The sequence below is a fragment of the Dromiciops gliroides genome, chromosome 6 (genome assembly GCF_019393635.1).
Source record: "Dromiciops gliroides isolate mDroGli1 chromosome 6, mDroGli1.pri, whole genome shotgun sequence".
NCBI lineage: Eukaryota > Metazoa > Chordata > Mammalia > Microbiotheria > Microbiotheriidae > Dromiciops > Dromiciops gliroides.
In genome coordinates this window covers 93,727,791-93,748,240 of record NC_057866.1, presented here as the reverse complement: position 1 = coordinate 93,748,240, position 20,450 = coordinate 93,727,791, and the positions used below count along the sequence as shown (strand labels likewise).

At 36.4% G+C, this 20,450-nt stretch overlaps 1 protein-coding gene across 5 annotated transcripts in view; it reads left to right on the top strand.

Annotated features, from left to right (window-relative positions):
- Nucleotides 1-20,450, top strand: part of RGS12 (regulator of G protein signaling 12) — a 221,360-nt gene that overhangs the window by 138,217 nt on the left and 62,693 nt on the right. For 3 of the 5 annotated variants that reach the window (XM_043972855.1, XM_043972851.1, XM_043972854.1), the window contains 5 exons: nucleotides 8,503-8,672; nucleotides 9,465-9,557; nucleotides 15,151-15,294; nucleotides 17,218-17,397; nucleotides 19,433-19,586. In XM_043972855.1, coding sequence (XP_043828790.1) covers nucleotides 8,503-8,672; nucleotides 9,465-9,557; nucleotides 15,151-15,294; nucleotides 17,218-17,397; nucleotides 19,433-19,586 — 741 coding nt within the window. Of the gene's footprint in view, nucleotides 1-2,338; nucleotides 2,423-8,502; nucleotides 8,673-9,464; nucleotides 9,558-15,150; nucleotides 15,295-17,217; nucleotides 17,398-19,432; nucleotides 19,587-20,450 lie in introns of those variants that run through there. The other 2 variants (XM_043972853.1, XM_043972852.1) reach the window with 2 other exon arrangements.

The following is a 20,450-nucleotide window of genomic DNA, read 5'->3' as shown; positions in this document are numbered from 1 at the left end:
CCACCACCACCACAGTGTATCTAATGTCATTTTTTTTAAAGAATCAGCTACATAAAGGGCTGGGGGTGGGAGAACCTTTCATAATGTTCTTGGAATGCTGGCACTTACCGCATTGACCATTCTTATGAGTTCAAATGTCTGGTTCCAACCTTCCTATCCAATCTTATTTCACACTGTTCCTCTTCACGTATATGACATGCCCCTCTTTAATAGAATACCTTAAGGAGAGGGACTCTTTCATCTTCATATCCTTAGCACTGAGTGCCTTGACTAGGATATGCACATAATAATTACTTGCTGGATTATTGAATTAGAAGGGGAAGGGATCTTAGGGATCATCTGGTCCAACTACATCTGATAGTTAAGGAAATGGAATCCCAGAGAAATGCAGTCACTGTCTAGAGGGCACATATTTGATAGTGTAGCTGGGATGAGAATGATAGTAGAACCCAGTGCTTTGGGTTTATAAGTTTATACATATTTATAAGTTGTTTGTCCTTTCTTCTTTAAGAGGATAATGACATCAAGAGCTGATGTCATGACTTGTGACTTGCAGTGAATTGGTTTTAAGGGGGGGGGCTATGCAAGGTCACCAGCCTCACTCCCTCTTCTGGATCCATCTGGTTCAATGGTAAGATATACATCAGGATGACTGGAGATGGCCCCAGATGTTTGAGGCAGTAGGGGTTAAGTGACTTGCCCAGGATCACACAGCTAGTAAGTGTCAAGTGTCTGAGGCTGCATTTGAACACAGGTCCTCCTAACTCCAGGGCCATTGCTCTATGTAATGCATCACCTAGCTGCCCCAGGTTTATAAGTACAGATTTAACAAAAGATGACATATATTTCTGAGCAAAGCAAAATGCGGAAAGGCTTCCTCTTGAAACTTAATTTCATTGGTTTTATTTTTATGCAATGAATCTATTTTTGAGATTTGTCTATACATGTACACAGAGTATCTAGATATTTGAAGTAAAAAACCAAAACATTTTCATTTGAAATATCAGCCAGAAAATTTGTAGATCTATCCTGATAACTTAAATATGACTTAATTTTCATCATCTGTCCTTTCAGAACCCCAAAAAACCACTTCCCATACTAACAGTTTATTTTTAATGGAGCCTGCTTTGTTCTGTTCAGCTTTCAAGTAAAGCAATATTTATCTATGCATAAGTGCATTGCAAATATTTAGATCAATTTGAGATCCAAGTGTCACAAAATTGCAAGTCACTATTTTTCTAAAAGTGTTCTCCTAAGAATTTATAACTGTTGAGAGAAGTTACCCTTGCAAAATCCCAGGGATCTTTACAGACTAAGTATTGGCAGTCGGACAGCTGAGAAAACAGAGGGATGGAAGGTTAAGTAAGTTTCTCATGACTGATCACAGACTCACTGAGGTATCTCAGAATCAAACCAGATTTCTAATTTGGTGTTCCATCTCCATTAGTCTCATCTAGTTTTATGCTTCTCTAGATACATCGAATGTGTAGTAGGCTGTATTACAGTTGTTTCTCATCTCCCTTCTATAAGCTCCATGAGGGATGGGGATCTTGTCTTTTTGAACTGTGTATGCTCCACAACTAGTTCCTAGCCTAATGCTGTGCTCACAGTAGGCACTTAATAAATATTTGAATGACTGAAATTCTTATCCCTCATGTTTTTAAAGAAGGGTGTATTATTTATGCTTTGATGCTTTGGACATTTAAATAAAATTATTTTTTCATGGTTGCACAATACAGAAGCACATGAATAGTTTTGCTACCTTATGAGTTTTTATTTTCCTTTTTTACCAGAAAATGATTTATTTTCATAAAAATGAAACAAAAAATTTAGTTTCTTATTGAATTGTGGTTTAAAATATATATGGTGAGAAAATGAATTTTATAAACCTATGCCCAAATAGTATACTAAAACTGAAGTTTCATTATTTTTTTGTATTTGGATCCCTGAATGCTATTCTGATTCATGGGAAATTGATGGCACATTATTTTCTCTAACAGGCTTGGCGTTGATCTTTTAGCATTTATACCACCTAGTGCACAGTTACTGTAGCTATGTGACCTAAATAATTCACGTTCCTTTAGCAACAGCAGGCTAAAGGTCTTCTCTTTAAATTATTTATGGCGTCTTCTATGCTTTGTGTCAAGGATTCTCTTAGTTTTGCCTGCTTGAGACCATGATATTCAAGAAATGACTTTGTCACACTGAATGATTGGAATTTTGAGAGTAATTACAGTTGTTTACCTTCTTCAGGAAGACTTCCCAAAGGAACAATGCCATGTTCTGTAGCAAGAACCTTCCCCCAGCCCTTCTTGGGCAATTACAGCTGAACTTGGTATGGATTCAGAGGGGTGGTTTGCAGTCAATGGTTGGAAGTATTTGGTTAAATGGCATCACAGTGGCTCTTATCAGCTCTATCCAGGTAAAGTCCTTAGTGGAACATTAGAAAACTTCCACCGTGAGTATGTGCACGTCACACATAGATTGAGTTCTTTAGTATAGAGCTATGTTTGGTGTGTGACAACTGCTGTGGGGTGAGGAGTGGAAATATTTTTATTTTATAGTTGATTTGAAGTCTGATTTTTTTGTATTTGGAAAAAATGATTACAGTTATGATTTGGGCAATGTAATGATAGGATAAAAAAGTTAAATATAATGGATTGTTAAATTTAAGTAAAATTCCATTTTAAATATTTGCAAATAAATATTCTTTATTAATGAGCAAAATGATTGCATTAATAATAATCATTTGTAATGATAATTCCTATTTTAATTTTATTTTTAAACTAAATTTAAGAACCTTTTAAAATGTTTTGTTGGGACAGTATTCCTATGAATTTAAGTGGTTTATGAGAATGTGCAAGCATGTAGTATAATGTGATGGGTTTTTAAAAATAGATTTTTTTCTGAATTCACATTTTCAGTTACAAAGACAAATAAGTTTATGTGTTTTGAACTGTATACACAAGAGAATCAGGCAAAGAAAGTCTTGAGAATAGGCTAATCTATATCACAGACTGAGTGCTGGTGTATTTTAGGCTTGTCTTCGCTGTCAGTAAGAACCATAGCATTTACTATAATATTTGAAGAATGTTAAATGCTTCTGTGTGATTAGAGGAATTCTGAAGGTTTTTTGTTGTTGTCATTGTTTTAAAAAAGTTATTTATGGAATAATTTCAGTTTTTGAAATGGTCACCAGAGAAGAGCTAACTTTCTACACGTGCTCAGCTACATATGAAAATGCTAATATGAATCTGACAATTTAAATGAGTTTCACCCACTTTAGGTTTGACACAAAAGAGCCGTGCATTATCAAGCTCTAGAGTGTACTTTGCTTCATATACTGGATGGGTTCTTCAAAGTTCTGTGCTAATTAGGCTGTTTTTGGTTTTGTTTTGGTAAGTCGCGTTCTATTTTAAATTTGCTAGCAGATGGCACGGTGTAAAGACCCCTGCAGTGAATTCTTTTGTACAACAAGTGCTTTTTGTGATGCTAATAACGGCTCCTTAATTTTTATCTGTTTTGTACAATGAATGGTACTTTTGGAGTCAGAGGACTGGGGTTTGAATTCCAGCCCTGTCACTTATCTGTGTGACCTTGGACAAATCCCATAACATTTTTGGTCTTCAGTAGGCTCATGCATATAGTGAAGAAGACCTTTTAAAAAGTCCATTATGGTTCCAAATTTTGTGTACTTCCATGTTTCGAGTGTGTTCTCTTAAGGAAGTGCATACCTTGTGTGATTTTCATGATTTCCCTCCACAGCAAATCCACTAACCATTCTTTGAATGGTTACTATTTTAGTGAGTCAGCATTAGTAGCAGAATTTAGGAAGATAAGCTCAAGCATCTGTTGCGCTAGTAATTCTGGGTGAGGAAATAGCTGGAAAACATTAGTCGATCTTGTGTGCTGTTAGAATATGCTTCTTACCTTCTTCTTCCATCTTCATGGGTTTAATCTGCTCATCTCCAATCACCTTTATTTTAGTGCAGAGACTCTTGAACAGTATACTCCTCCTATACAATTATATATTATAGATTGATGTATGTTGGTGGGTTTTAATACCAGAGACGAGATAAATTGGTATTTTTAGAAATCAGTTTATTCAGTAAAGGATGTGTCAGTTTCCCCATTTTTACATATGCATATATACTTATGTATGAATCCAAATATTATATTCATACATATAAATGCATGCATACAGTCACATTATCCTATTTCCTGGGTGGTGCATTATCAGTAGACTTGTGGAATTGATGGGATTTTAGGTCCTTTTATTTACCTGAATTAAGACAGTTCTTATCTTTAATTTCCACTGAATGTGAGAAGTATCTTTATAATCACCTCATCTTCTTTAAGGTGAAAATAAAAGCAATGAAAGTAAAAGTCTGAATTATTTCTCTGGGATTTTGTTTAAGCAAAATCAGATTGGGAAGAGAAATCTAATTGCACATCCAACAGTGGGTATCTTGACTTGTTGTAGTAACATTTCTCTTCTGATTTACTTATTCTCCATAACAAACTGAGGAAGGCAGGTAGTACCAAGTACCAATAAAGAAACTGAGGCTCAGAGATGAGGAATGACTTGCTGACACTCCAGTAACTAGCAAATGGCAGAGCTGGGATTCAGAACAGGGTATTTGGATCCTAAATCCAATACTTCCTTGTGTGTATGTGCACACACGTACACAGATACACATGCACACATGTACACACATGCACACACATAACATATACATGTGCACTGAGCACTGTGAGGTTCAGTGATTTGCCCAGAGTCACAAAACCAGTATGTATGAAAGGTGAGATTTGAATTCAGTTTTTCCTGGCACCCAGGCTGCTTCTATCCACTATATCATTCTACCTTTCATTCATTCATATATTTCTGAATATATAAACATGTATACATTTGTGTTTATATGTATGATTAACTATTTTGGCCTAAAACCATTAAGTACCTGCATTAGCATGATGATCATAGCTTACGTAACAATAAATAGTGGTTTAATGTTTATAAAACACTTTTCTCACAATAATCTTGGGATGTAAGTAGTGCAAATGTTCTCCTAATTTTATAAATGGCAGCACTAACACAAAGATCTTTCATTTTTGTCCTAAATGACACCTTAGTGTTTTATTTATCTCGTTTTCTTCATTTTATTCTTAACTGTTCTTTAGTCTAATTTATTAGTTGATCAAAAACTCTATTGTAGGTACTATATTTTTTGGTTTAGCAATCTTCTCTATAGCTTCTTTAAATCTGGTGGTTTTTTCCTTAGTCATATGTGATTTGCATGTATTGGTATCTTTGTATATACATAATCAAAAATTTAGAGAAATAGTTTCTATTTCATTCTTTGTTATTCGTCTTTATATATGTATGTAAGAATTAATGAGTAACAACTGACATGTGCCAAAGAATTTTAAAAAATACTTTTAATATGAAAATGCTCAAATCACATGGTATGGTGTTCCCCACAATATAATTAAATCTTTTAGTTGGTTATAATTTTAGAACCTGTCAGTAATTTAGATTATATATTATAGATTTATATATGTTGATGGTTTTTAATACCAGAGATGAGACAGATTAGTATTTTTAGAAATAAGTTTATTCAATAGAGAATGTCAGTTTTCCCATTTTTATAAATGTATATATATATATATTTATGTATGTATACATATAAATGCATACATACATACATACACATTATTCTATTTTTTGGGTGGTCTGTAATGGTTTGTCAGTAGAGTACCAATGCATTATCAGTAGACTTGTAGAATTGATGGAATTATTTAGGTCCTTTTATTTTGAGACCTACATTTTGTTCAGCAGTGCCAACTTCAGAGTCTAGTGTCCTGAGAAAATCTGTGAAGTTTTATGCATTGAGAATCTTTAAGCACAGTAGCCACCTAGTCAAATGTTGAGTCCCAAGATCTCTCTGTTCCTTGAACTTAACATTCTATTTCCTATCTGCTCTATACTTCCACACAACCCATCCGCCATGCCTGGACCACACCCAGTCCTCATCTCCTCTCAGAATCTTTATCTTCCTTCGAGGCTAAGTTTAGATGTGACCTCCTCCTCAAACCCTCCTCTTCCAGTTGTTAGTATGCTCTGGCTTCAGAATTGTTCTCGGACTTGTCATTTCCTTATTCGTGTACATGTTGGACTCTTTGGGAGAATGTAAGCTCCTCATGGGACTGTTTCACATATGTCTTTGTAGTTCCAGTGCCTACTAGTGCAGTGCACTTCTCTTTCTCTGTTTTTAGTAAGGATGTGGTTATGCTGTTCACAAATGTTATTCTAATACTAATAGAATATTTACTCTATCAAGCTTAGTGATACAGCCTTGGAAGTAACGTAAGATTGTTGTCCATTGTTGCTATCCATATTCTATTGAGATTTGTTATTTCTTCTTTCTTCAATGATGAGAATGTTTTGATTACTCGTTGTTCCTACAAATTTCTTTCTTTTTCCTATCTAAAAAGCTTGCAGAACTTTGAATATTTTGTTCTTCCTGTTGTAGAAAGTGCCAGATCGGGTCAGCTAAGTGGTGCAGTGGATAGAGCACCGGCCCTGGAGTCAGGAGTACCTGAGTTCAAATCCGGCCTCAGACACTTAACACTTACTAGCTGTGTGACCCTGGGCAAGTCACTTAACCCCAATTGCCTCGCTAAAAAAAAAAAAAGTGCCAGATCACGACCCCAGCCTGAAAAGGTGGTATGTGTGTGTTGATTTATAATAAATTCATGCTTTCTGTCACTTTGAATCCCCAAAGACACATAGCCAAAGTGGGCTTGGTCTACATTCATGGTCATCTTTATACCGCACCACCCTGGTAATCATTTATTTCCATCTGAGCTTCTATTGTCATTTATTCTATTTACTGATGTTCTGTCCTTCATATACAAAGGTAATCCATAAAGCAAGAGCTTGGACCAGTTATTTTCTAAAGTCTCTGAATACCATAATTATATAACAATATAACATTACTATTATACTTTAAAATTCACAAAGTTTCTTCACCACTGCCAGCATGCGAGGTATCTAGAACAGATATCCTTATCTTCATTTTGCAGATGTTTAAAGATATAATAGATTCAAAGAAGTGAAATGATTTAGTCATTTTATAAAGTCGTGGACTATTCAAATTGGAGTGGACCAAATGGCCATAGTAGCTTACGTTGTTAAAGTACTCTGGAGAGCGTAGAATTCTCTGTAAGTTTAAGATATTTTTATCACTCTGTATGTGAAGATGGTGCCAATGACAGCCATCAGTAGGACCTGTCTTCTGAGTTAGTTGTTTTTTCTTTTCATTCTGTTTCTGGCATGCTGAGGTGCTCCCCATTCAAACTTCCCAGCCTTGGGGACAACTTAGTACAATAGAAGGAACATTGGCCCTGGAACTAGAGGACCTTGAGACCTTGGGCAGTTGCTTAGATTCTCTGAGTCTCGGTCCCCTCATCATTAAAAATTAGAGGTTGTACTAGATGGTCTCTGAAGTCCCTGATGTGCCCATGGCCAAGACTCAGTGACATTGGTGATCCTTTCTTTTTTTTTTCCTGGTCCATGTATACTCCCTAAGCAACCTGGCTTGTGACCAACAGCATACATTATTGAGGTGATCCCCTGGGGTTAAGCATGCCCCTAAGGGAGCAGAGGATAGCAAAGCTATCTGGTAAACACTAGACTTTAAACCGATGACCTTGGCCTTTAGCACATTGCTCCTAATCAACCATAGATAACTCATCCTGATTGTACACTGTACATACACAACACCAGAGCACTTAAGAGTTACAACAAATATATTTCTTAAGACTGCTTAAGAAATATAGTTGATGAAGAACTGTGATTTTTCATATTTTAAAGCACAACAAGACCGTATAGTAGATAATTTATTCATACACAAATGAATTCATGTTTGTGATACTGGCATTTAATCAACTACTCAGCATATTATGACAATCTTATCTTCAAAATTTTAATTTAGTGGTATACAATGATAATAACAGTGTATTCTTTTCTCTAAAGTTGTGGACTTTTTTTGACTTATATTGGATAAATATATAATGGAACTCTTTTGGTTGTTTATTTTCCATTTCAAAAAGGAGAATAGATTATTCCAGGATACTTAATAGGTAATGGTAGTCAAAGGATTACTGCCTTCTATTTTCCCACTCCACTCAAGACAGAAGCTCATATGGTATGCAGTCTTATGTGTGCCCTGGAAAACAGGTGTTTAAAATGTCTTGCATAAGCAGATACTACTTCTGCTTGGACTTTGGTTTTTTTATTTTTAATTATTGTAATGACCCCATTTCCTCCTACTTTACATAGGAACACCTCTGAAGGTTGATTATTTCCTTTTTGAAAAGAAAATCTAATAGATGGAACACTGGAGGGTCATTCATTACCTTTTAATGCATATGCTGAAAATGGAAATACAGCCCTACAGATTGTTGGAGAGTGAAAAGGATGCATTTGTGTTTTCCCAACAGAGTTAAACAGTGCTGATTTGAAAGACTGTGTTAGCAACAACAGCCTCAGTAGCAATGCCAGCCTTCCTAGTGTGCAGAGTTGCAGAAGACTTCGGGAAAGGAGAGTTGCAAGTTGGGCTGTTTCATTCGAGCGTCTTCTACAGGATCCTATTGGTGTTAGATACTTTTCTGTAAGTAAGGAAGGGACACAGCCAAGCAGAAGAATGTGTTTACAGTTTTTGTAGAATTTCCAAAGGGTCCTCAAGGGATAGTAATGTCAAGGTTTTGGGCTAGAGGTGAAATCATTTTTAACAGATTCTATTTTTTTTTCTATTTTGTGGCATTGCTTTACTTTATCTCTCATTGGGCCTCATATTTAGTCTGGTCTTGCTGCCATTACTTCCCTTGGAAGTAAGTTAGGTATATTGGGAGGCATCTTAAGTTTGGTCAATGTCTGTAATGATCCACAATATTAATTTTCACAATGTTCTGGCTTAACATGCTCCTGCTCCTTATTCTAGCCATGGTCTTAAAGGCCTTACCCATAAATAGGGCAAAACAGAGAGTCCCTCTGATTCATAGAGACCTATAGTGACTAACAGCCCAGAAGGAAAAAAAGATGGGAAATTCTTCTACCTTATTTATTCAAGGTTTCACAGCTACAAAGTATGGTTTCCCTTGAATTTTCTGTTCAGAAATGTATTGATGCATTGAGCTTTCAACAATAATAAAAACTAATGTTAAATTCTTAAGAAACACGAGGCTGTTAGGATAATTGATTACAGGGGTAAAGTGACTAATCCTATTTTTCCTGGCTCTGCACTTCTTAGTGGAGGATACTTATAGCACAGTAGTTTCTATGAAAGTTGAAGATAAGAAAAAGAGGGAAAGAATATGAAGAAAATAAATGACAACAGCACATTAGACAAAAGCTTACATTTCATTATTAAGGCTGAGTTTTAACTCTTGATATTTTTCCCTAGGATTTTCTAAGGAAAGAATTCAGTGAAGAAAATATTTTATTCTGGCAGGCCTGTGAATATTTTAGCCATGTACCTGCACATGACAAAAAAGAGGTAATATCAATTATACATACGAAATAATAAAATAAGATGAAAGAACAGTGTTGTTTTCCCATGTATACTCTAAATTTATGACTAGTATCTACAATATTTTGGAAGGTTAAATTTTAACTCATGTGACCTGGAGTTAGGAAAACCTCAGTTCAAATCTAGCCTCCGACACTTATTAGCTGTGTGACTCTGGGCAAGTCGCTTAGCTCCATTTGCCTCAGTTTCCTTATCTATAAAATGAGCTGAATAAGGAAATGGCAAACCACCCTAATATCTCTCCCAAGAAAGCCCCAAATGGAGTCACAAAGAATCAGATATGATAGAAATGACTGGACAACAACAACAACAACAATGTTAATTAAAGACATTTCTTTTTTGGACACAGTTCTAATACATATAACATTTGACTTTGATGATGTGGTAATTTTTATTTTAAAAAAGCATTAGCTAGCAGAAAAAAATACTGCGTCTATAGTCAGAGGGCATGGATTCAAAGGCTGGCTTACCTACTTAATAACTCTGCCACCACAAGCAAGATACTTCCTGTTTTTGGAACTCAGTGTTCTCAACTAGAAAATGAGGATGTTAGACTATTCCTTTCTATCTATAAATTCTGTGATCTCACAATCAGTAAGAACATCATGAAAAAAGAATCAACAGGTTGGTAAAAGAGGCACAAAAAATACTGAAGAAAATAGCATTTTAAAAAACAGAATAGGCCAAATGGTAAAAGAAGCACAAAAATCCACTGAAGAGAACTCTTTAAAAAACACAATTGGCCACATAGAAAAAAGAGGTATAAAAATTCACTGAAGAAAAGAACTCATTAAAAAGTAGAATTGGTCTAATGGAAAAGGAGGTACAAATGCTCAATGAAAACAATAATTCCATAAATAATTATAATTGGGCAAGTAGAATCTAATGACTCCATAAGACATCAAGAAACAATAGAACAAAATGAAAATGATTTAAAAAATAAAAGAAAATGTGAAAAATCTCTTTGGAAAAACAACTGACCTTGAAAATAGACCTAAGAGAGATAATTTAAGAATTATTGAGCTACCTGAAAGCCATGATTAAAAAAAGAACTTAGATCTTATGTTTCAAGAAATTATCAAGGAAAACTGCCCTGTGATTCTAGAACCAGAGGTAAAATAGAAATGAAAAGAATCCACAGATTACCTCCTGAAAGAGATCCCAAAATGAAAACTCCCAGGAATATTATAGCCACATTCCAGAGCTCCTGAGTCAAGAAAACATTATAAATAGCCAGAAAGAAATAATTCATATATTGTGGAACAACAGTCAGGATATCACAAGATTTAGCAGCTTCTACATTAAAGTATCAGAGGACTTGGAATATGATACTGTGGAGTATCAAAGGATTCAGGATTACAACCAAGAATCACCCACCCAGTAAAACTGAGTATAATTCTTTAGGAGAAGAAGTGAAAATTTAATGAAATAGAGGATTTTCAAGCATTCCTGATGAGAAGACCATAACTCAATAAAAAGATAAACAGGAAAGAGGTATCATAGGAGATTCAATAAAGTTAAACTGTTTACTTTTCTGTAAGGGAGGATGATATATGTATCTTCTAAGAACTTTATCATTATTAGGGCACTTAGGAGTATACATAGAGGGCACAAGTGTGAGTTGAATATGATGGGATGATATCTAAAAACAATAAAATTAAGGAGTGAGAAGGAGGAATGCACTGGGAGAAGGGGAAAGGGAGAGGTAGAATGGAGTAAATTATCTCACATTAAAGAGGGACAAAAGAACTTTTGCAGTGGAGGGGAATATAGTGGATGGGGAGTATAGCACTTGAACTTTAGTCTCGTTGGAATTGGTTCAAAGAAAGAATAACATACACACTCAGTTGGGTATAGAAATCTGTCTTTCTGTACAGGAAAGTAGGAGAGGAAGAGAATAAGAAAAGGGGGAGAAGCTGATTGGGGGAAGGTAGTAGTCAGAACTAAAACACTTTTGAGTAGAGAGAGAAGGGGGCAGGGATAAGCAGGAGGAAAATAGGATGGAGGGAAATACAGTTAGCAATTATAACTGTGAAAAATTTTTGAAGTAAGTCTCTCTGATAAAGTCTTCATTTCTCAAATATATAGAGAACTGAGTCAAATTTATAGGGAATATAAGTCATTCCCAAATTGATAAATGGTCATAGGATACGAATGGACAGTTTTCAGATGAAGAAAACAGTTTTCTATAGTCATATGAAAAAATGCTCTAAATCACTTTTTTTTAAGTGAGGCAATTGGGGTTAAGTGACTTGCCCAAGGTCACACAGCTAGTAAGTGTTAAGTGTCTGAGGCCAGATTTGAACTCAGGTTCTCCTGAATCCAGGGCCGGTGCTCTATCCACTGTGCCACCTAGATGCCCCTCTAAATCCCTTTTGATTAGAGAAATGCAAATTAAAATAACTGAGTACCAACCCATACCTATTTGGATTGACTAATATGACAGAAAAGGAAAATGACAAATGTTGGAGGGGATGTGGGAAAATTGAGACACTAATGTACTATTGGTGGAGTTGTGAACTGATCTGTTCTGGAGAGTAATTTGGAACTATTTATAGCTCATAGAGCTATAATACTGTGCATGCCCTTTGATCCAGCAGTACACTTTACTAGATCTGTATAGCAAAGAAATAAAAAACTAAAAAGAAAAGGACCTATATGTACAAAAATATTTATAGTAGCTCTTTTTGTGGTGGCAAAGAATTGGAAATTGAGGGGATACCCAATTGGGGTATGACTAAACAAGTTGTGGTATATGATTGTGATGGAATACTGTTGTGCTTTAAGAAATGATGAGCAGGATGCTCTCAGAAAAACCTGGAAAGGCTTATATGAACTTATGTAAAGTGAAATTTTGCAGAACCAGGAGAACATTGTACTCTCCAGAACAGATAGATCAGTTCACAACTCCACCAACAGTACATTAGTGAATTTTCCCACATCCCCTCCAACATTTGTCATTTCTCTTTTCCGTCATATTAGCCAATCTAATAGGTATGGAGTGGTATTCAGTTGTATTTCTCTATTGTATGATAATAAACTGTGAATGACTTAGCTATTCTCAGCAATACAGTGAGCCAAGACAGTTCTGAAGGACTTATGATGAAAAATGCTATCCACCTTCAGAGAAAGAATTGATGGAGTCTGAATGCAAATCAAAGCATACATTTAAAGACTTTTGGGGCAGCTAGGTGGTGCGGTGGATAGAGCACCAGCCCTAGATTAAGGAGGACCTGAGTTCAAATCTGAACTCAGACACTTAACACTTACTAGCTGTGTGACCCTGAGCAAGTCACTTAACCCCAGCTTCCTCGCCAAAAAAACAAAACAAAACCCCCAAACTTTCTTTATTTTTCTTTGTTTTTTTTTGGGGGGGGGGCAGAGTGTATTTTTTTTTTACAACATAACTAACATGGAAATATGTTTTGTGTGACCGTACATGTATAACCTGCATCAAATTGCTTGCCTTCTCAAGGAGGCAAGACAGGAGGGAAGGAAAGAATTTGGAACTCAAAATTTTTTAAAAATTAATGTTAACAATTATTTTTACATGTAACTCAGGGAAAATAAAATATTAAAGAAATAAAAACAAAGTAAACCTTGCAGCTTCTTTCTGGGGTATTTATGTAGTTCTGGGGTTATTTCTACTGTAACAAGGTGATTAAAGGATGAATCTCACAGCAGAAATCATGGTTTAATGGAAAGACCAGTGGGTCTGTTCTGATACTCCAGAGACCAAGCTTCTATTTCCAGCCCTGTCATTCTCTTTCTGTGTATCACTAACAACTCCATTTTGGGTAATCATTATCATCTTTGTCCTTGTCACTCAAATGTCTATAGCACTAATCCTGTGAGACAGGAGGGACATGTATTATTATGTCCATTTTACAAATGAAGAACTTGAAATTCACAGAGGGAAAAGTCACAGAACCCAGTTAGATTCAACCTCAGTCCTATTGGCTTAAAGTCCACTGCCCTTTCATTACACCCTATATTACAAGTCTCTTCTCCTCTGTGGACCTCAGTTTCTTCATCTGAAAAATAAGGCTATGTGACTAGGTGACTCCCTAAGCTGACTTTCTAATCAAAAATTCTAATTCTTATATCTCTGACTGTGACTTCATTTACCCAGTTCAATTCAGTCCTACTTACAGCCATGAACTAATTTTTTCAGAACCTGTAATGTTTTAAAGTTGTCATGACCATAGTTGACCATATCTATAGGAATTTCTTTTCTTTTTTTCTAAATAAAAGTATTTTATTTTCCAGTTACATGTAGAGATAGTTTTCAGCATTTGTTTATATGAGATTTCCAATTTCAAATTTTTCTCCCTCCCTCCCCCCCCTCCCCTAGACAGCAGGCAATCTGATATAGGTTTTATATATCTATGTATAAGTATATGTGTGTGTGTGTATATGCCTACATATATATAAAAACATTAAACATATTTCTGCATCAGTCATGCTATAGGAGAAGAATCAGAGCAATAAGGAAAAACCTCAAAATAGAAAAACAGCAGCACCAAAACCAAAAGAAATAGAATGGTTCAATCAGCATCCATATTCCACAGTTCTTTTTTTTCTTCTGGATTTGGAGAGCCTTTTCCATCATGAGTCCCCTGGAACTTTCTTGTACCATTGTATTTGTGAGAAGGATCCAGTCTATCACAGTTGATCAACACATAATGTTGATGATACTGTGTATAATGTTCTTCTGGTTCTGCTCATCTCACTCATCATCAGTTCATGCAAGTCCTTCCAGATTTCTCTGAACTCCTCCTGCTCATTGTTTCTTATAGCGCAATAGAATTCCATTACATTTATATACCACAACTTGTTCAGCCATTCCCCAGCTGATGGGCAACCCCATAATTTCCAATTCCTTGCCACCACAAAAAGAGCAGCTATAAGTCTTTTTGAACATGTGGGTTCTTTTCCCTTTTCTATGATCTCCTTGGGGAAAAGACCCAAAAGTGGTATTGCTGGGTCAAGGTATACACAGCTTTATAGCCCTTTGGGCATAATTCCAAACTGCTCTCCAGAATGGTTGGATCAGTTTATAGCTCCACGAACAATGCATTAGTGTTCCAATTTTTCCACAGCTTCTCCAACATTTATTATTTTCCTTTTTTGTCATATTAGCCAACCTGATAGGTGTCAGGTGGTACCTCAGAGTTGTTTTAATTTGCATCTTCTAATCAATAGTGATTTAGAGCTTTTTTCATATGGGAATAGATAGCTTTGATTTCTTCATCAGAAAACTGCCTGTTCATATCCTTTGACCATTTCTCAACTGGGGAATGACTTGGATTCTTATAAATTTGATTTAGTTCCCTATATATTTTAGAAATGAAGTCTTTACTTTCAGACTAAATGAGGATAATGGTTAAGGAAAAAAAGACTTGGGTAATTCCACTTGTTTCGTGTAGTTGAATAAACTATCTGAATTCATCTGTTGAAAAGCTTATTTAGTGAATGTACAAGATTGTAAAAATTATAGTATGCCATGGTCAGAATTTCTTTCTCTTGCCTTTAAAATGACATTGCTTTTATATGTTAGCTATCCTATAGAGCCCGTGAGATCTTCACTAAATTCTTGTGTAGCAAAGCCACCACACCAGTTAACATCGATAGCCAGGCGCAATTGGCTGATGATATTCTCAACGCACCACATCCAGACATGTTCAAGGAACAGCAGCTGCAGGTAATTGCTTCTCCCAGCTTTTGCCAGAGTGAATCCATGGCTGGTGGGACTCCTTCGTGTTAAAGTGTGCATGTGCACAGTTGGATTGACAGGAGAGCAGCTGATGAGCCATTGTTGGTTAAATATGGAACCCTTTTTCAACACCTCAGGTAACTCCTGCCTTTACAAAGGGGCCAAGAATCAGAGGAAATCCTTGACAATTGCTGAGATTTGGGAAGGGGAAAAAATTAACAACCATAATTTTGTTCCCTATTCACCTACTATACTGGCTCTCAGTCAGTGTCCTTGGGCTCAATTCCTACTGCTAATATTTACTGCTTGTGGGCAAATCATTTACACTTAACCCAGTGCCTAACCCAGTGCTTCCAGTGATTAGCACAGTGCCTGTGCTGGCTAAACCTTAGTTCCTTTATCTGTAAAATGAAAGCAATTGGATTTATGGCTCCTGAAGTCCATGATTCTATGATCTTAAGCATTCTTATCTATACACACATCCATACTTATTACATATACTGTGTAATGTATACATAATTACATGCTGCAAATGCAGTTATTTTTCTTACTGAAAGAAATCAACCTTGTAGCTCCCATTGGAAAAAACATAATGGGTAAAAAGCACATTACCTAGGTGATGACATGAAGTTACATAAATAGCCTATTGAATAATCCCCTTAGCAATGTACCTTTGATTGGCCCTGCAAATGAACAGTGAACTGAAGCCAGAATTGAAAAGAAGGAGATTAGCCTAGATACTATTTGGAAAACTGCATGCTCACTTCAGTGATGGCAAGTTACTCTTTGTCCCAGAGTGAATGGTTACAAATAGGATACTGCATTTTGTGTATGTATCCCTGAAATATTAGGGTAACCAGATATTGGATACATTCTCTTTAAAAGATTTATGGAAAGTTGCAGAGTGAAGAGAAGCAGAAAGGCATGAAGAAGAGAAAGTAGACTTAAGAGTCAGGAATACCTTTCTTCAAGTCCTTGCTTCTAACAGATACTGTGTGACCATCCGCAAGTGACTCAGCTTCTCAATACCCAAGACACCTCCTCAAGATTAAACGACAGATGAGTTGCTGATCTGTGCTAATGGAGGGAGTTTCCACACTAGTCATTTCTCAGTGATAAAATTACAGATCCAGCCCCATCCTTTCCATCCACCCCCAATTATATTTTGAAAGACCATTACTACTAATAATTCATATTCATATAGTACTTTACAGACTTAAGACACAATGTTCCCAATGATGTTTGCTTAGTCTCACTGGACTCTGGCTTGGGTTCAGCTTCAGAGTTTGGGTATTGAATAGCAGCTGCAAGACCGCACTGTCAGTTTTCTAGGTCCACCCAAAAGCTGTGGTTCAGAAGGGTCACTGGATAGCTGAGAGCTCTTTTTAATAGGTTTAGGATTCTTGAGGCAATAAAGCCTAAGAACTGACAATGCTTGAGATGCAATTTGCAAATTTGGATCAGCAAGATGGAAAAAGCATTTGGTTGGTTTTAATTTGGGATTTGGACACTTTGAAAGCAGCTCTCACTTAGAAATATTCTGGTTTTTATGTCTCTTCATATTCAGGAAAATAAAACTTATAAAAGGTTCTGAGTTGGTGGACTCTTGATAATCTGTTCATTACTGATGCTGTGCTCATTATCAAAACCTGCCAATTTTTCGAAAGTAGCAAACGAGAGGGTAGTTTTTAAGTGTTAAGTAACTGGGCAAATGGCTTTAGACAAAAATGTAAATGCTAGAAGAGTTTTAGGAGGCCTTGACATTTGGAAGGAAGGTAGAACGAAAACATTGTCCTCAAAAATGGCATTGATTGATGTATATTGCCCACCCACTCAACATTTTAACTGTAGGCCTAAGTAATGCATTTTAGACTCCATGTACACATATGTTCTACTGTGTTTACTTTTCAGATTTTTAACTTGATGAAATTTGACAGCTATACTCGTTTTCTGAAATCCCAGCTCTATCAAGAATGTATTTTGGCAGAAGTAGAAGGTCGCTCTCTACCTGATTCACAACAGGTCCCAAGTAGTCCTGCTTCTAAACACAGCATCAGCTCAGATCGCTCTAATGTCTCAACGCCAAAAAAGGTGCTGCTTATTATACTCATAGTAGATTTGATATGCATTGTTATTTTTTTAAAAAATGAATAATGTAATAAAAACTGAAAGGAAAGTCATACTGCAGAAAATGCAATGAATGGAAATTTGAATTCAGTTTTCTGCATAGAAGAAAATAAGCACATATTGGAAGATATTGAGCATTCGCATCTAGGCAATTTTTGTACTTTAAAGTGGGTTACATTCCTGGAAAAGGGGCTGTAAATTTCCTTTCCTTTAGAAACAATGTTCAAATAGGAGGCTATGTTTCTGATTGGATCCTTGATGCCTGTCTTTTAATTCAAATGACCCAGCCCTAGACAAATTCACATTTGCTTCTCTTTTTCTATTGTTTGAGATCATAAAATTCACTTCAACTCAGCAAACACATATTAAACCCTATATACTAAAAAAACACACTGTGATGCTTGGATACAGTATAAATTAATATTATCTCATTTTAACTGGGTCATTTATATTCATTCATCATCTTACTTGGCTTTCATTGATTCTTGATTGAACACCCAAGTAGTTACTTAGACCATTCTAATGCTCAACCTACTGTCATCTGTCTCACTTGCATCAGATTTTCCTTCCTCCTACTTTACTAAGGTGATAAAGGCCATCCAAACTGAACTTCCTCTCTTCCTTCCCTCCTTGTTCTGAGGAAGAGGTATCCTTCTTCCTTGCAAAAGCTAAACCTCTCCAGGTGTGCTCTTGATATCATTCCCTCTTAACTTCATCAGAACATACATAGCTTTGTTAATGTTCTCCCTTCTCTCTTACATCTTTATGCCTCCTCTTCCTCTCCCTGTACTCTTCCTTTTTGTTCAAAACACAAGATGTTTCTTTTAACCCTGCTGCTACCCCTTTAGCTATTCCCTCTTCTCTTTACTAAAAAAAAAATAACTTACTGAAAAAGTAGCCTCTTTTTTGCATCTACTTCCTCATCTCTCACTCCTTAACCACCCTCCTCCCCATATCTGGTCACTGACCAGGCCCTTTGGATTTTCTGCAATGGCCCTCCTACCTTTTTCCTCCTCAGCATTCCCACGATCACTACCCTATCTTAGGCCCTTATTACCTTTCACGTGGGCTATTGTTTATAGCCTCCCAACTGCTTTCCTCACCTTAAATCTCTATTCTTTCCAATCCATTCTTTCTAATACTATACAACACTACCAGGTTAATCTTCCCAGTGTGAAACTGATCACGTTCCCCCAGAGTTCAAAAATCTCCATTGGCATACAGTCAAGAAACCCTAGGTAAGAGTCGTAGGGCCAGATTAAGTGCAGGAGCAGGGCTGTGATAGTCAGTATTTTGTGGGGGTGGGTGGGTGGGAAGGGGCATATATACACACATGTACATATATGTTTGTGTATATAGGTATATGTTTGCATCCATATGTATATGCAAAACACATGTTATATCACACACATAAACATAACAGATCCTAACCACACATGTACATACAAATATGTGTATATGTGTAGGTACATGTACACACATATCAATATGTATATATATATATATGTGTATGTGTGCACGTACTATATAAGTATAAACAGCTGGAACATGGGGGGAAAATAGTTTGTCCTCTGTTTGGATTTGTATGATCTTTTGCTTTGCTGTCACCCCTTCTAATTCATCCATCATATAGCTCCCAAAATATTCTCCCTAATGCAAAGGCATGATTAAAAATGGCCTGATATTTATGGCCTTCCGCAACCTAGCTCCAGCCTGCCCATATCTGCATGTGTGTTGGTTCCTCAGTAGAAGCCCTACTCTCCTTTAGGGCAGAGACGATGCCATTCTTCATCTCGCAGCCTAGCGCTCCTTACAGTGTTGTTCATATAGGAGAAACTTAATGCATGTTCGTTGAATTGAATTAAAAGAATTTTTAATGTAATCACTGGAAGCTTATTCCATACTTTTTTTTTTCAGTTTGGTACCCAGTATACTTTAACATTTTAATAACACTGACAGATGATAATATTGTTTTAAAAAGTTTTAAATTTAATGGCAGTTAAGTGGAAAATCAAAATCAGGAAGATCCCTAAATGAAGAATCAGGAGAAGAAGATGGGGAGAAGAAACGCAAAGGAACATTTTTTTCCTGGTCAAGGAATAAGAGCACTGGACGGTCCCAGAAGAAGAAGGAACATGGGGATCACCCACATGGTTGGTAGCGTTGTCCTTTTTAGCTCTATCAATTGGTCCATAATTAATTTTGAGGTGTGGGTGACACTGTGGTTTTCCACCAAGCCACATGAAGCCCCAGGTGGCTGAGAGAAGAAAGGAAGTGAGATGATTTTAATATTGTTTCATCTAGATGAATAAAGGAGCAGATTGGTTTTTTCCACTGGCATGCGTGCATCTAATAGATGGCCTAAAAATAAGAATAATTTCATATCCTCCTAAAAAAATAGTGGGTATATACACACTCTAATTCAACTCTTCACTTCAAGCCCTGATATATAATATGATATATGATCAAATATATTTTTAATACATTTGATTAAGATTCATGTGTGCTTAAACAAAGGGTGTAGTTTATTTTTCAAAATGTCCCTAGATGTAGTCGACCTTAGGGAAATCTGACTTCTCTGGGACTCAGTTGTCTCACTTGTAAAATGATGGAGACTTAATCACTTTTGAGGTCTTTTTCAACTCAAAATCTGTGATCCTTTGAGTCAGTCTAGCTGGTACCAATAATATGGGACCCCTCTGCAGCATCTGTGATAGGTGATGAAAGCCTCAACTTCAGGCCCTTCTCTAGTGCCTAGGAATTCACTACCTCCTAAATCAACCCATTCTATTGTTTGGCTTCAGCTAAAGCCTGCCTCCCAGTAACTTCTACCCACTGGTCCCAGTTTTGCCCTCTGGTACCAGGCAGAACAGATCTAAACCCTTTGCAAGGAACAGCACTCTTCAAATACTTGAAGAACCCACTCTGGCCTCTGAATCTTCTTTTCTGTAAGCTAGAAATCCCTAGTTCTTTCAACCAAGTTCGCATTTTGTTAAAAACTAAAGCTGGGAAATTGG